Raw genomic sequence first — 13,187 nt, 5'->3', positions numbered from 1 at the left:
CACAGAGGGGACAGGTGACACCTGGGGGCACAGAGGGGACAGGTGACACCTGGGGGCACACACACACACCTGGGGGGCACAGAGGGGACAGGTGACACCTGGGGGCACAGAGGGGACAGGTGATACCTGGGGGCACAGAGGGGACAGATGACACCTGGGGGCACACACACACACCTGGGGGGCACAGAAGGGACAGGTGACACCTGGGGGCACACACACACACCTGGGGGGGCACAGACGGGACAGGTGACACCTGGGGACACACACACACACAGCTGGGGGGGCACAGAGGGGACAGGTGACACCTGGGGGCATACACACACACCTGGGGGGCACAGAGGGGACAGGTTACACCTGGAGGTGCACACACACACACACGGGGGGCACAGAGGGGACAGGTGACACCTGGGGGCACACACACACACCTGGGGGCACAGAGGGGACAGGTGACACCTGGGGGCATACACACACACCTGGGGGGCACAGAGGGGACAGGTGACACCTGGGGACACACAGACACACACCTGGGGGGCACAGAGGGGACAGGTGACACCTGGGGACACACAGACACACACCTGGGGGGCACAGAGGGGACAGGTTACACCTGGAGGTGCACACACACACACACACGGGGGGTACAGAGGGGACAGGTGACACCTGGGGGCACACACACACCTGGGGGGCACAGAGGGACGGGAACAAGGCGGAGCCCCCCAGGGACACCCCAGGGACCCCTGGAGACCATCCTGGGGCACGTGGGGACATCCAGGGCCACCTGGGGACCCCCCAGACACACCTGGAGACCGCCGGGGGTGGCCGAGGGCTAACGGGGACCCCCGGGACAGACCGACCCGGCCCCCCAAGCCCCCCATGTCCCCACCTGGTGCTGCCGCAGCCGCTCCCGCAGCACGGCCGCGGTGTCAGGGCCGCTGAGGGCGCGGCGGGGGGCTGCAGGGGGTCCCGGGTGAGGGTTCCCGGGGGGTCCCCGCTGGAGGCCCCCGGGCCCGGCCTGGCCCCGCCGCCCCCCGAGCACCGCGCGGGCCCCCCAGGCCACCGCTCGCCCCGCCATGGACGCCGCCATCTTGTTGTACGGCAACGCGCCGGCGCGGCCGCGGGGACCTATCACAGCGAGACGCTGTCGGTGGTACCGACCAATCACAGGGATGGAGGGCGGGGCGATAGGCGACATGGCCAACGGCGGAGAGGCGGTTCGGCCAATGGAGGCGAGGGCGAGGCGGGGCCATGGGTGCGGCGACCAATCGCGGCACGAAGCCGGCGCGACGCATGCGCACCCGGGGGTAACAGAGGGGTGGAAAGGGCGACCCCCAAAACTGGCCCCAAAATCCCCCTTGGACCCCCCAAAACCAGCCCCAAAGCCCTCTGGGACCCTCAAACCCTCACAGAACTGGGGGAAGGAGAGGCTGCACCCCCAGACCTTTATTTGACACCAAAACCTGGTTACAACGAGATGGGGGAGGTGAAAAACGGGGAGCGGGGAGGAGAGAAAATGAGATGGGAGGAAAAACGGGGAAGGCGGGGGAGAAAATAGGGGAAAAGAGGAAGAAAATGAGGGGAAAAGATGAATAAAATGGAGAAAAACAGCCAGAAAAGGGGGAAAAACAGCCAGAAAAGGGGGGGGAATGGCCAGAAAAGAGAGAAAACCATCCAGAAAAGGGGAGGGGGGTGTCTTGGGGGGGTCCCGGGGGTCTCTCAGGCCTCGAGCAGCTTCCCCAGGAAGCGCAGGTTGAGGATCTTGAGCTGCTCCTCCAGGTCCATCCGCACGATCCCGTCCTCGCCGTCGATGCTCAGCAGGATCCCCGTGGCCTCCCGGTCCTCCCCCAGGATCACCTTCACCTGGGGAGGGGCCGGGGAGGGTTCAGGGGGGGCCTTCAGAGGGGTCTGGGGGTCCCCGAGGGGGTGTGGGGGGGTCTCACCTTGTTGCTCTTGGTGGGGGTGACGGGCTCCAGGTGTTCGCTGGACACGGAGACCACCTTCTCGCTGTCCTTCAGGTACACGGAGCACAGCCCGCCCTGGGGGGCACAGGGGGGGCTGAGACCCCAAAATAAACCCCCGGAGCCCCCACAGACCCCCCGGAGCTCCTGCAACCCCCCCAGAGCCCCCCCAGCCCCTCCAGGGTGGGGGTCTCACTGGGACACTCCAGCTGACCCGGGCTCTGTCCCATGGCCTGTGAGTCCATGACCGACCCCCCCAGACCCCAAATCCCGGTCCCCCCAGATCCCCCAGACCCGAAGGAAGCCCCCCCAAGGTGAGGGTCTCACCGTGACGCTGTGGATGACCCTGGTCTGTCCCACGGCCTGTGAGTCCAGGATGGACCCCCCAGACCTCAAATCCTGGCCCCCCCAGATCCCCCAGAGCTCCCTCAGCCCCCCCAAGGTGAGGGTCTCACCAGGACACTCCAGCTGACCCGGGCTCTGTCCCATGGCCTGTGAGTCCATGACAGACCCCCCCAGACCCCAAATCCCGGCCCCCCCAGATCCCCCTCAGCCCCCCGGGCGGGGGTCTCACCGTGACGCTGCGGATGACCCCGGTCTGTCCCACGGCCTGCGAGTCCAGGTAGGAGTCCCGGACCTTGACCTGGATGTCGGTGGTCACCCAGTCGCCCGCGCTGGGCTCGATGCCCGAGCCGGGGGTGTGGGGGTTGTAGCCCCCCGGGGAGGGAGCCCCGGGGGTCATCGGGCTGTAGCCCACCGGGCTGGGGCTCGGGCTGGCCTGGGGGGGCACAGGGGGGCGGTTAAAGAGGGGGTTGGCAGGGGTTTGGGGGGGGCATAGAGGGGCTATGAGGGGGTGCAGGGGGGCCACAAGGGGTTTGGGGGGGGCTCTGTTTTGGGGTTTGGAGGACCCTGGGGTCTTAGGGGTGGTTCGGGGGTCCCGGGGGGTCTGGGGGTACCTGGTAGCCACGAGGGGGAACATGACCAGCGAGTGGGTGTTCCGGTAGCCCAGTGGGTGTTCTGGTAGCCCAGTGGGTCTGGGGGAGCTCAGGGGGGTTTGGGGGGGCTCAGGGGGGTTCAGGGTCGGGTTTGGGGGTCTCAGGAAACTCTGGGGGTCCCGAGTTACCTGGTAGGCCATGGGGGAGGGCGTGGGGTGGTAGCTGGCCAGTGAGTGGGTGTTCTGGTAGCCCAGTGGGTGTTCTGGTAGCCCAGTGGGTCTGGGGGTCTCAGGGGGGTTTGGGGGGGCTCAGGGGGGTTCAGAGGGTCTGGGGGGGTCCCGGGTTACCTGGTAGGCCATGGGGGAGGGCGTGGGGTGGTAGCTGGCCGGCGAGTGGGTGTTCTGGTAGCCCACCGGGCTCGGGGCCACCTGGTGGTAGCTCTGGGGGGAGGGGCTGGGCTGGTAGGACCCTTGTGGGGAGGGGACGGCGTAGGGCGAGAACTGCTCCGTGTTGTACCTGGGGGGAAATGGGGGGGGTCACACCTGGGGGGTGTTTGGGGGGCACAGGTTCCCCCCAGAGCCACATTTTGGGGGCTCGCAGGAGCCACCCCCCCCCCCCCCAGGTTTTGGGGTCCCCCAAAAACCCATTTTCCCCCACAGTGACATTTTGGGGACTCCCCCCCCAAGAGCACAGCCCCCCTTGCCCCCTCTCAGACTTTGAGGTCCCCCTGTCCCCCGTCCTGCAGCACTCTGGCATCCCCCCACCCCCCCAAAAGCATTTTGGGGTCCCCCAGAAGCCCATTTTCCCCCACAGTGACATTTTGGGGTCCCTCTACCCCCCCAGATTTCAGTGTTTCCCCCCCACACCTCCCCTCCAGATTTGGGGTCCCCTCCATTTGGGGGTCCCGGGGGTTTGGGGGTTGTAGGGCCATGACTTGGGGCATCCCCCCCTCCCTCCCATTTTTGGGGTCCCCCCCATTTGTCACTCACATGGCGGGGGTCCCGGGGGTCTGGGGGTTGTAGGGCCATGACTTGGGGCATCCCCCCCTCCCTCCCATTTTTGGGGTCCCCCCCATTTGTCACTCACATGGCGGGGGTCCCGGGGGTCTGGGGGTTGTAGGGCTGTGTGACCTGGGGGGAGGCGGGGTCGGGGTACCCGGGGGTCTGTGGGTTGGGGGTCCCCCCATAGCCCTGGGGGGACGGGGTGGGCTCGTCCTCGAAGCCGTACTCGAAGTCCTCGTCGGCCCTGGGGGGGCAACGTCAGAGGGGGGGCCCAAATGGGACCCCCCCAAAGAGGGGGAGACACAAATGGGACCCCCAGAGAGGGGGAGACACAAATGGGACCCCCCTAAAGAGGGAGAGACACAAATGGGACCCTCAGAGAGGGGGAGACACAAATGGGACCCCCCCAAAGAGGGGGAGACAAATGGGACCCCCAGAGAGGGGGAGACACAAATGGGACCCCACAAAGAGGGGGAGACACAAATGGGACCCTCAGAGAGAGACAGACAGAAATGAGACCCCCCAAAAAGGGGGAGACACAACACAGGGGAGGGGGAGACACGAAACGGGGGGGTTTGGGGAAAGGACCCCAAAGAGGGGAAATTGGGGGGGGTCCCATCTAGAAGAGGTTTGGGGTTTCTAGGGGGCTGTGGGGGGGTTTTGGGGTAGGGGGTCTCACCTCAAAGAGGTGTTGGGGCTGTTCTGGGTTATTTTGGGGTGGGGGTCTCACCTCGAGGGGGTGTTGGGGTTGTTGGGGTCCCAGGCCCCGCTCTGGGCCGGGGTCCTGCTCCCGTCGTGCAGGGGGGTCTGTGACCCATAGTGGGGGGTGCGGCTTCCTGGGGGGCAACCCCAAAAATGCTGTCACCCCCAAGGGCCCCTCCCCCAGCTGTGGGGATCGCCCGGAGCCCCCCCATTCCCAGGGTCCCTCCAGAGCCCCCTCCAAGCCCCCCCCAGAGCCTCCCCAGTGGTCCCAGAGCTCCCCCAGTGCCCCCCTCAACTCCCAGGGTCCCCCCAATCCCCAGGGCCCCCCCAGTGGTCCTAGAGCTCCCCTGCTGTGCCCCCCTCAACTCCCAGAGTCCCCCCAATCCCCAGAGCCCCCCAGTCCCTTCCAACCCCACCCTGAGCCCCCCAGTGCCCCCCCATCCCCACTCACCGTCGTGCAGGGGGGTCTGTGAGCCGTACATGGGGGTCCTGGACCCCGAGCCGTACATGGGGGTCTGGGAGCCGTACATGGGGGTCCTCCCGTAGGCCGACGTGAGCCCCCCGGGGCGCCGGGACCCCCTGGGGGGGGAAAGGGGGGTCAGAACCCCTGACAGAGCCCCCCCTGCGTGGCCCAAGGGTCACCCCCATTCACTGAGGGGTCTCCAAGGGCCCCCACTGACCCACCGAGGGGTCTCCCGGGACCACTCCAACCCACTGAGGGGTCTCCAAGGACCCTCTCGGCCCAGGGGGGGTCACCCCAACCCACAGGGGGGGTCTCTGGGGATGTGCCCACCCCACGGGGGGGTCTCCCCTCCCCTGCAGGGGTCTCTGGGGGTCTCCCCCCACTCACACGGTGGTGAGGCGCTGCCTGTCCACGGAGATGGTCTGGCAGGTCGAGTGCAGCTCCACGCGCGCCGTGGACTCCGTGGCGTCCTTCACCACCCCGATGTACCCTGGGGGGGCACGGGGGGGTCAGGGAGGGTCCCGGGGGGCTCTGGGGGGCTGCGGGGGGGTCCCACACCCACCTTTGTAGGGCCCCTGCGAGATCCGCACCGTCTGCCCGATGAGGTCGTTGTCGCGCCGGCCCCGCCCGCGGCTCATCCCGCCGGCCCCAAAGCCCCCCCGCTGGCCTGGGGGGGCACAGGGGGGCTCAGGGGGGGCTCGGGGGGTCCCCAAAGACCCCCGGGAGCGCCCCCAGACTCACCAGCCCCGCTGGGGTGCATCGGGCTGCTGATGCGGGGGGACATGGGGGTGAAGCCGCACACCGTGAAGTTGGTGACGTCCCGGGGCTGCGGGTGGGGAAAACGGGGTGAGGAGGAGGGAAAACGGGCAAAATCGGGAAAACTGGGGGTCCTGGGGGGTCCTACAGACCTTGGAGCCCCCGGCCAGCACCAGGTGGCGGGTCTTGCACACGAACATCCCCCCGTTCTCCACCAGCTTCTTGCAGTGCAGGAAAGCGAAGCCGCGGAAAAGGTGTCGGATCTCACCCTCGCGGCCCTGGGGGGGAAAAGTGGGGCAAGACCCCAAAATGAGGGGGGTGAGGGGCAGAAAAGGGGATGAAACTCAAAAAGGGGGTGAAAGGCCAAAATAAGAGGAGTGAGAAGCGAAAAGGGGGGTGTGGAAGCAAAAATAGGTCAGGAGAAACCCAAACAAGGGAGGGAAACCCAAAACAAGGGGGGGAAACCCAAAACAAGGGGGGGAAACCCAAAAAGGGGAGGTGAAACCCCAAAAAGGGGAGGTGGAGCCCCAAAAAGGGGAGGTGGAACCCCAAAAATGAAGGAATCTGAAAAGGGAGGGTAAATCCCAGAGCAGGGAGTGAACTCCAAACCAAGGGAGGGAACTCGGGGATGTTCCCAGAGACACAGACAGAGCCAGGGACCCCCAAAACACCCCAAGGAGCCCCCGGGGACCCCCCAGGACGCACGGAGTGGGGGCCATCGATGACTTTGACGATGTCCTTGACGTGGATGTTGTTCTGCTCCGAGTCCAGGGCGACGGCGAAGCGATTGTCCTTCTTCCTGGTGACGGCCTGGTGCCGCACTGTCACCACCTTCCCGTACATGTTCAGCACCTGGGGGGGACACGGGGGTCAAGGGGGGGCTTCCCTAAAGTGGGGGACCCCCCTGGGGGCGGGGGGCACAGCCCTGGGACAGGGCAGAGCTCAGGGACCCCCCAAAACACTGACACGGTGCTGGTCTGTGACCGCCTTCCCCTACGTGTGGGGGGCACGTCTGGGGGGCCTTGGCCGAAAAACTGGGGACCCCCCCCGGGGTCAGGGGGAACCCCCTGGGGTGGGGGAGACCACCCTGGGGTGGGGGGCACAGCCCTGGACAGGGCAGAGCTTGGGGACCCCCCCCATCCACAGGACACAGATTTGGGGTCCAGGACCCACCTGTGGGGGGGAAACCTGGGGACTCACCTGGGGGGTGACAGCAGAAACCCCCAGATTTGGGAACCCCCCACATTTGGGAGTCCAGGACCCTCCTGGATTTAGGAGGGGGGGTGTGTCTCACCTGGAAGGTGATCATGGAACCCCCATATTCTGGAGGGGTCTCACCTGGAAGGTGACTGTGGAACCCCCCCATTTTGGGGGGTCTCACCTGGAAGGTGACTGTGGAACCCCCATATTTTGGGGGGTCTCACCTGGAAGGTGACTGTGGCACCCCCCCATTTTGGAGGGTCTCACCTGGAAGGTGACTGTGGCACCCCCCCATTTTGGGGGCTCTCACCTGGAAGGTGACCATGGTACCCCCCCATTTTGGGGGTCTCACCTGGAAGGTGACTGTGGCACCCCCCCATTTTGGGGGCTCTCACCTGGAAGGTGACTGTGGCACCCCCCCCATTTTGGGGGCTCTCACCTGGAAGGTGACTGTGGCACCCCCCCATTTTGGGGGCTCTCACCTGGAAGGTGACTGTGGCACCCCCCCATTTTGGGGGGTCTCACCTGGAAGGTGACTGTGGAACCCCCATATTTTGGGGGGTCTCACCTGGAAGGTGACTGTGGCACCCCCCCATTTTGGGGGCTCTCACCTGGAAGGTTTCCCTCTCGAGCCTCACGATCACCCCCACGGTTTGGGGGTCCAGCTGCACCAGCTCCCCCCACTCGTGCTGCCCCCCCACGTCCACCCCCGACGCCGTCTCGGAGCAGAGCTGCAGGTCCCGGGGCAGCACCTTCAGCTGGGGGGGAAAACACACCCAAAATCCTCGGGATTCACCCCAAAACAGGACTGACGCAAAATCCCTGGCATTCATCCCAAAATCCCCGGGACTGACCCCAAAGGGGGACTGACACAAGCCCCTCGATTTCACCCCAAACCTGGACTGACCCCAAACCCCTGGGATTCACCCCAAACCGATCCCAAACCCCAACCTGCCCCCAAACCCCTTGTTTTTCACCCCAAATGCTCCCCTGACCCCATTTCCCACGTTTTTCACCCCAAACTCACCTCGTGCATGGTGAGGTCGGAGAAGAGGATGACGAAGTTCTCCTCTACCCTCACGATCAGCCCCGTGTCGCCCTCGAACCTCCCCGCGATCACCTTCACGTGGTCGCCCATCCTAAAATACTTCCTGAGCTCCTGGGCCGGGAACTCCAACATGTCCTGGAGGAGACACCCCTGTCAGGGCTGGCCAAAGGGGTTTTGGGGGCCTCTCAGGGGGTTTTGGGGTCTCCAGACCTTGAGGTCCTCATGCTTGGGCATGATGGTGATTTTGTTGCCGTCCACGCTCAGGATCTTGCCCTGCAGGTTGATGAGCTCCCCCTCGCACACCTCCACGTTGTCCCCAGGCTGGAAGTTGTGCTCCCGCTCCTTCCCTGGGAGAGAAATGGGATTTGGGGCCTGGGGGATCTGGGGGGATTTCAGGGGGCTGCTGGAGGTGGCTCAGCTCCCCCTCACACCCCTCAACGTTGGGCTGGAAGTTGTGCTGCCCGGGGGACAGGGGGAGTCTGGGGTTGGGGGTGCTGGGGAGAGGAGTTTGGGGGGATTTGGGGTCTGAGGAGGGCGCTTGGAGGGGTTTTGGGGGGCTGGGGACCCCCTACCTGTGCTCTCAGTCACCACCTCCAGGTCGATGCCCTCGGGCTGGTCCTCGAACTTCTCCAGCTCGGACAGGGTGGGCTTCACCCCCTCTGTGATCTGGGGGGGTTTGGGGGGAACTGGGCTCAGACTGGGGGGGTTTGGGCTCAAGCCGTGCATTTGGGGTTCCCAGGGGAGTATTCTGGGTTCAAAAAGGGGGGTTCTGGGTCTCACCACGGCCGACATGGCGAAGCTCTTGAACAGGAAGCCCTTCCTGCTGTACCGGTTGCCCTCGAAGATCAGGAAGTCGCCGTCGGAGGCCACGTCGCCCCCCAGGGACCTGTGGGACCCCCAGGTGAGCCCAGGGTGAGCCCAGGGGGTGGATCCCAGGGGGGATCCCACGGGGAGGATCCTAGGAAGGATCCCGGGGGGCGGTACCGGATTTTCTCGGCGTCGAAGAGTCTCTGGGGCGGCCGCTTGAACTTCTTGCGTTTGGCGAACCAGTCCTTCTGCAGGGGGTGCAGGGAGGAGAGGGATCCACTCACCCTCGGGGGCCCACTCATCCTCAGGGATCCAGCTACCCCCAGGATCCACCCATGGAGATCCAGCTACCCCCAGGGATCCACCCACGGGGATCCACTCACCCTCGGGGGTCCACACACAGGGATCCACTCACGCCAGGGACCCAGCTACCCCCAGGGATCCACTCACTCCAGGGATCACCCTCAGGGATCCGCTCACCCCCAGGGATCCACCCCCAGGGATCCACTCCCCCCAGGGATCACCCACACACCTGGGATCCACCCACCAAGGTGGACCCACCCGTCTGGGATCCCCTCCCTGCCCCAGGGGTGCTCCCCCCTCACCCACCAGGCTCATCCGGGCTTTGATGCGGTCGAAGTCGATCCTGGGGATCATCTTGAGGGAGATCTGGTTCTGGCTCGGCTCCACGTAATCCACCTGGGGGAGGGGGCAGGGACGCCCAGGTGAGCCCCAGGTAACCCCCCCCCCAGCCCCAGGTGCCCCCCAGGCGCGTCCCTCCCTCACCTGGGCGATGTCATCCTTGTAGATGCCCCTCTTGAGCCGGACCCAGGCCTTGGGTTTGAGGTTGGTGACCTCCTTGACCACCTTGAGCACGTCGGTCATCTCCTTGATGGGCACCATCTGCTGGTTCCAGTAGCCCAGGCGCAGGTTGCCCACGCCCTCGATGGCCTGTTTCACGTGGGTCTGCTTGTAGGCCTCCACGTACAGGTACCCCCTGACGTGCTCCGGGGCCACCACGGCCTTGATCTGCAGGGGCTGCGGTGGGGGGGACACGGGGGGTCACTGGCAGTGCCCCCAGTACCACCAGAACGGCCCCAGTACCACCAGAACGGCCCCAGTACCATCACAGTGTCCCCAGTACCCCCAGTACCACCCCAGTACCACCCCAGTGCTCCCAGTATCTCCAGTACCACCCCAGTACCGTCACAGTGCCCCCAGTACCTCCAGTACCATCTCAGTGCCCCCAGTACCACCCCAGCACTACCCCAGTGTCCCCACACAGGTCCCCCCTGACGTGCTCTGAGGCCCCCACGGCCTTGCTCTGCAGGGGCTGTGGTGGGGGGATGTGGGGGGGTCAGCTCTGAGCCTCCCAGTGCCCCCCAGTGCCCCCAGTACCCCCCCAGTGCCCCCAGTACAGCCCCAGTGCCCCCAGTACAGCCCCAGTGCCCCCCAGTGCCCCCAGCACTCACGGTCTCCGTGTACTGGTACGCGATGAACTTGCGCATGAGGGCGACGGCCGTGGCTCGTTCCTCCCCGATCTGGGGGGTCAGAGAGGGGGTCAGGGGAGAGAAAAGGAGAGTAGGGGGGAGAAACGGGGGGTTTGGGGGGAAAAGGGGTTTGGGGTGGGGGCAGAAAGGGGGTGTGGGGCACAAACTGGGAGGTTTGGGCACAGAAAGGGGGTTTGGGGCACAAACCGGGAGGTTTGGGCACAGAAAGGGGGTTTGGGGGCAGAAAAACGGGGATTTGGGTTTTGGGGTGGGGGTTCAGCACCCACCTTGCACTTGACAGTCCAGAGATTGGGGTCCCTGTGAGGGGGCAACGAAACCTCGTTATGGGACAGGGTCTGACCCTATTCCCTCTTTTTCTCTCTAGTTAAATTTCTACTATGACCCAATTCCCCTTTTTTCACCTCAGTTAACCCTCATTAAAGGGGGATCTGACCCAATTCCCTCCTTTCTCCCCCAATTAAACCCCTTTCATGCCCCAATTCCCCCCTTCCTGCCCCCAAACTCACTTGACCCCGGGCAGCAGCTGCTGTTGGGTGATGTCGTCCGACAGCTCGTCCGAGCCCCCATAAACCCTGGAAAATGGGGGAAAACCCCCCCAAATCAGGTAAATCGGGGCTGGGGGGGTCAGGGGGCCCCTCCCTGTCACGACAACTGGGGGGGGTCCCAGAGGGGTCCCTGGGGGGGTCACTCACGTCTCCCCCACCGAGGACTTGGCGTATTTCTTCATGTAATACTCGCCCAGCTCCTCCTCCCGCTGGTCCCTGGGGGAAAAAACAGGGAAAATCAGGGAAAAAGAGAGAAAAAAAGAGGGAAACGGGACTGGGGGGGTCAGGGGGACTTTGGGGGTGTCCTGGGGGGGTCCAGAGTCACCTCCAGAGGTTCTGGAGCCGCCGGGCCCCAGAACGATCCTCGTCCAGCACCACGTTGTCGATGTTGGAGGCTGAGGAAGAGGAGGGGGAGGAAGGTCGGGATTGGGACCCCCCCGTGAGGGGTTGGGGGGGCACTGGGGGGTGTTTGGGCCCCCGTATTTGTGGGGGGGACACACAGAGGGGGAGGTGAGGGGGGAATCTTACCTTCGATCTCCTCTGCCCCGGGGACAAAGTGACGGTGGAGAATGAAGTAAATAAACAGCAAAACCAGGTGAGGGGGGGAAACGGGGGGAAATTGGGGTGGGGGGGCGAGGGGGGGTCAGAATTGATGGGGGGGTCGGGGAAGGGGGGGTTGGGGGGTAAAAGGGGGATAAAAAAGCAACAGAAAAGCCCCAGGCGAGCACGGATGAGATGGAGGGATGGATGGATGGATGGGGGGGACATGGGACCCTCCAGGGAAACGGGGGGGTCTGGGGGGAAAAGAGGGGTTTGAGGGGAAAGGGCATTTGGGGGGGGTATGGGATCCCCTTGGGAAAGGGGGAGTTTGGGGGGAAAAGGGGGGTTTGGGAAAGAAAAAGGGATTTGGGGGAGGGAAAGGGGGATTTGGAGGGGAAAGGGGGATTTGGGGGGGAAAGAGGGATTTGGAGGGGAAAGGGTGGGGAGGGGTCCCGGAGGGGTCCCCAGGGTGGGGAAGGTTCCCAGGAGTCCCAGGGGGGTCCCCAGGGTGCCCCCCCCTCACCTTTCTCCAGAATGTCCTCAGCTCCATCCTCCCACTGATCTTCGTCCTCGTACTCATCGTCCACGTCTGGGGGGGTTGAGGGGGGTCAGTGGGGTGGGCAGAGACCCCCCAAACCCTCCTGGAGCCCCCAGATCCCCCCAAGCTCCCCAGATCCCTCCTGATCCCCCCACACCACCCTTGAACCCCCCAAGGCCCTCCCCAGATCCCCCCTCACCGGCCTCGTCCAGGATGAACCCCCCATGCCGCGGTTTCTTGGCGGGCCGATCGTCATCTTCCTCCTCCTCCTCCTCCTCGTCGTACTCCTCCTCCTCTTCCTCCTCTTCCTCCTCCTCCTCCCCCTCCTCCTCCTCCTTCCCGCTGCCCCCGCGCTGCTCCTCGGCCTGAGGGGGATTTGGGGGGCTCAGGGGACCCCCAGAGCCCCCCAGCCTTTGGCCTCGCCTCGCCTTCCTCCCCCTCGCTGCTCCTTGGCCTGGGCGGCTCAGGAGGAGTCAGGGGGGTTTGGAGGGGTCAGGGGGAGCTCGGGGGGCTCAGGAGACCCCCGAACACCCTGAGCCTTTGGCCTCACCTCGCCCTCCTCGCCCTCCTCCCCCTCGCTGCTCCGCTCGCTCTCGTCCTCCGAGAAGTTGCTGTCGTCGCTGTCCGACATGGTTGGGGGTCCCGGGAGGTCTAGGGGGGCTTCAAAGGAGCTGAGGGGGGGTCCTGGAGTAGTCAAGAGAGTGTTCTGAGGGGAGCTGGGGGTGGTCCTGAGGGGGTCACGGGGGTGTTCTGGGGGGTCTTGGGGACGGGCTGGGGCGGCTGCGGATCCTTCAAGGGGTCCTGGGGGGGGTCCCGGGTGGTCCCGGGGTGGGTCTGGGGTTACCCCGGGGTTATCTCGGCGGTGTCCCGGGTTATCCCGGTGGATCCCGGGTGGTCCCACCGCCCCCCTCTCACCCTCAGGCTCCGCTCGCTCTGAGGCCGCGACCCGGCCTGGCTCCGCCGGGGCCTGTTCCTGTCCGTGCGCCGCTCCCGGCTGTCAGTCTGTGACCCGGTGCCGTCCCCGGTGTCCCTCCCGGTCCCTTTCCCGGTCTCTGTCGCGGTTCCCGCCGCGATTCCCGGGCTGGGCCCGCGCTCCCTCCGGGTCCCCTCACGGCCCCTTCCTCTCGCGAGATTTCCCGCCCTCCTTCTCGCGAGATCTCGCGCGACGGCGGCGCGGCGGGACCAAAAA

General features: G+C 65.6%; 1 protein-coding gene across 2 annotated transcripts; it reads right to left on the bottom strand.

Annotated features, from left to right (window-relative positions):
- Window positions 1-1,406: 1,406 nt before the first annotated feature.
- On the bottom strand, window positions 1,407-13,149 carry SUPT5H (SPT5 homolog, DSIF elongation factor subunit). Of its 2 annotated transcripts, XM_032677719.1 has the most exons (30): window positions 12,914-13,149; window positions 12,549-12,682; window positions 12,198-12,363; window positions 11,984-12,049; window positions 11,449-11,460; window positions 11,246-11,315; window positions 11,068-11,136; window positions 10,882-10,947; window positions 10,642-10,672; window positions 10,337-10,405; window positions 9,651-9,902; window positions 9,474-9,563; window positions 9,042-9,112; window positions 8,838-8,943; window positions 8,630-8,723; window positions 8,268-8,404; window positions 8,037-8,192; window positions 7,621-7,767; window positions 6,515-6,661; window positions 5,962-6,087; window positions 5,795-5,879; window positions 5,616-5,720; window positions 5,441-5,543; window positions 5,042-5,169; window positions 4,619-4,724; window positions 3,974-4,132; window positions 3,235-3,403; window positions 2,527-2,730; window positions 1,935-2,030; window positions 1,407-1,854 (listed from the first exon to the last, which is right to left on the bottom strand). In XM_032677719.1, the coding sequence occupies exons 2-30, from the start codon at window positions 12,627-12,629 to the stop codon at window positions 1,711-1,713; spliced, it is 3,255 nt and encodes a 1,084-aa protein (XP_032533610.1). In that variant the 5' UTR covers window positions 12,630-12,682; window positions 12,914-13,149; the 3' UTR covers window positions 1,407-1,710. The 2 variants fall into 2 exon arrangements, with proteins under 2 accessions (XP_032533610.1, XP_032533611.1); XM_032677720.1 differs by lacking the exon at window positions 11,449-11,460.
- Window positions 13,150-13,187: the final 38 nt, after the last annotated feature.

This window comes from Chiroxiphia lanceolata, unplaced genomic scaffold, assembly GCF_009829145.1.
Source record: "Chiroxiphia lanceolata isolate bChiLan1 unplaced genomic scaffold, bChiLan1.pri scaffold_91_arrow_ctg1, whole genome shotgun sequence".
Lineage (NCBI taxonomy): Eukaryota > Metazoa > Chordata > Aves > Passeriformes > Pipridae > Chiroxiphia > Chiroxiphia lanceolata.
This window is presented reverse-complemented; position numbering and strand designations above follow the sequence as displayed.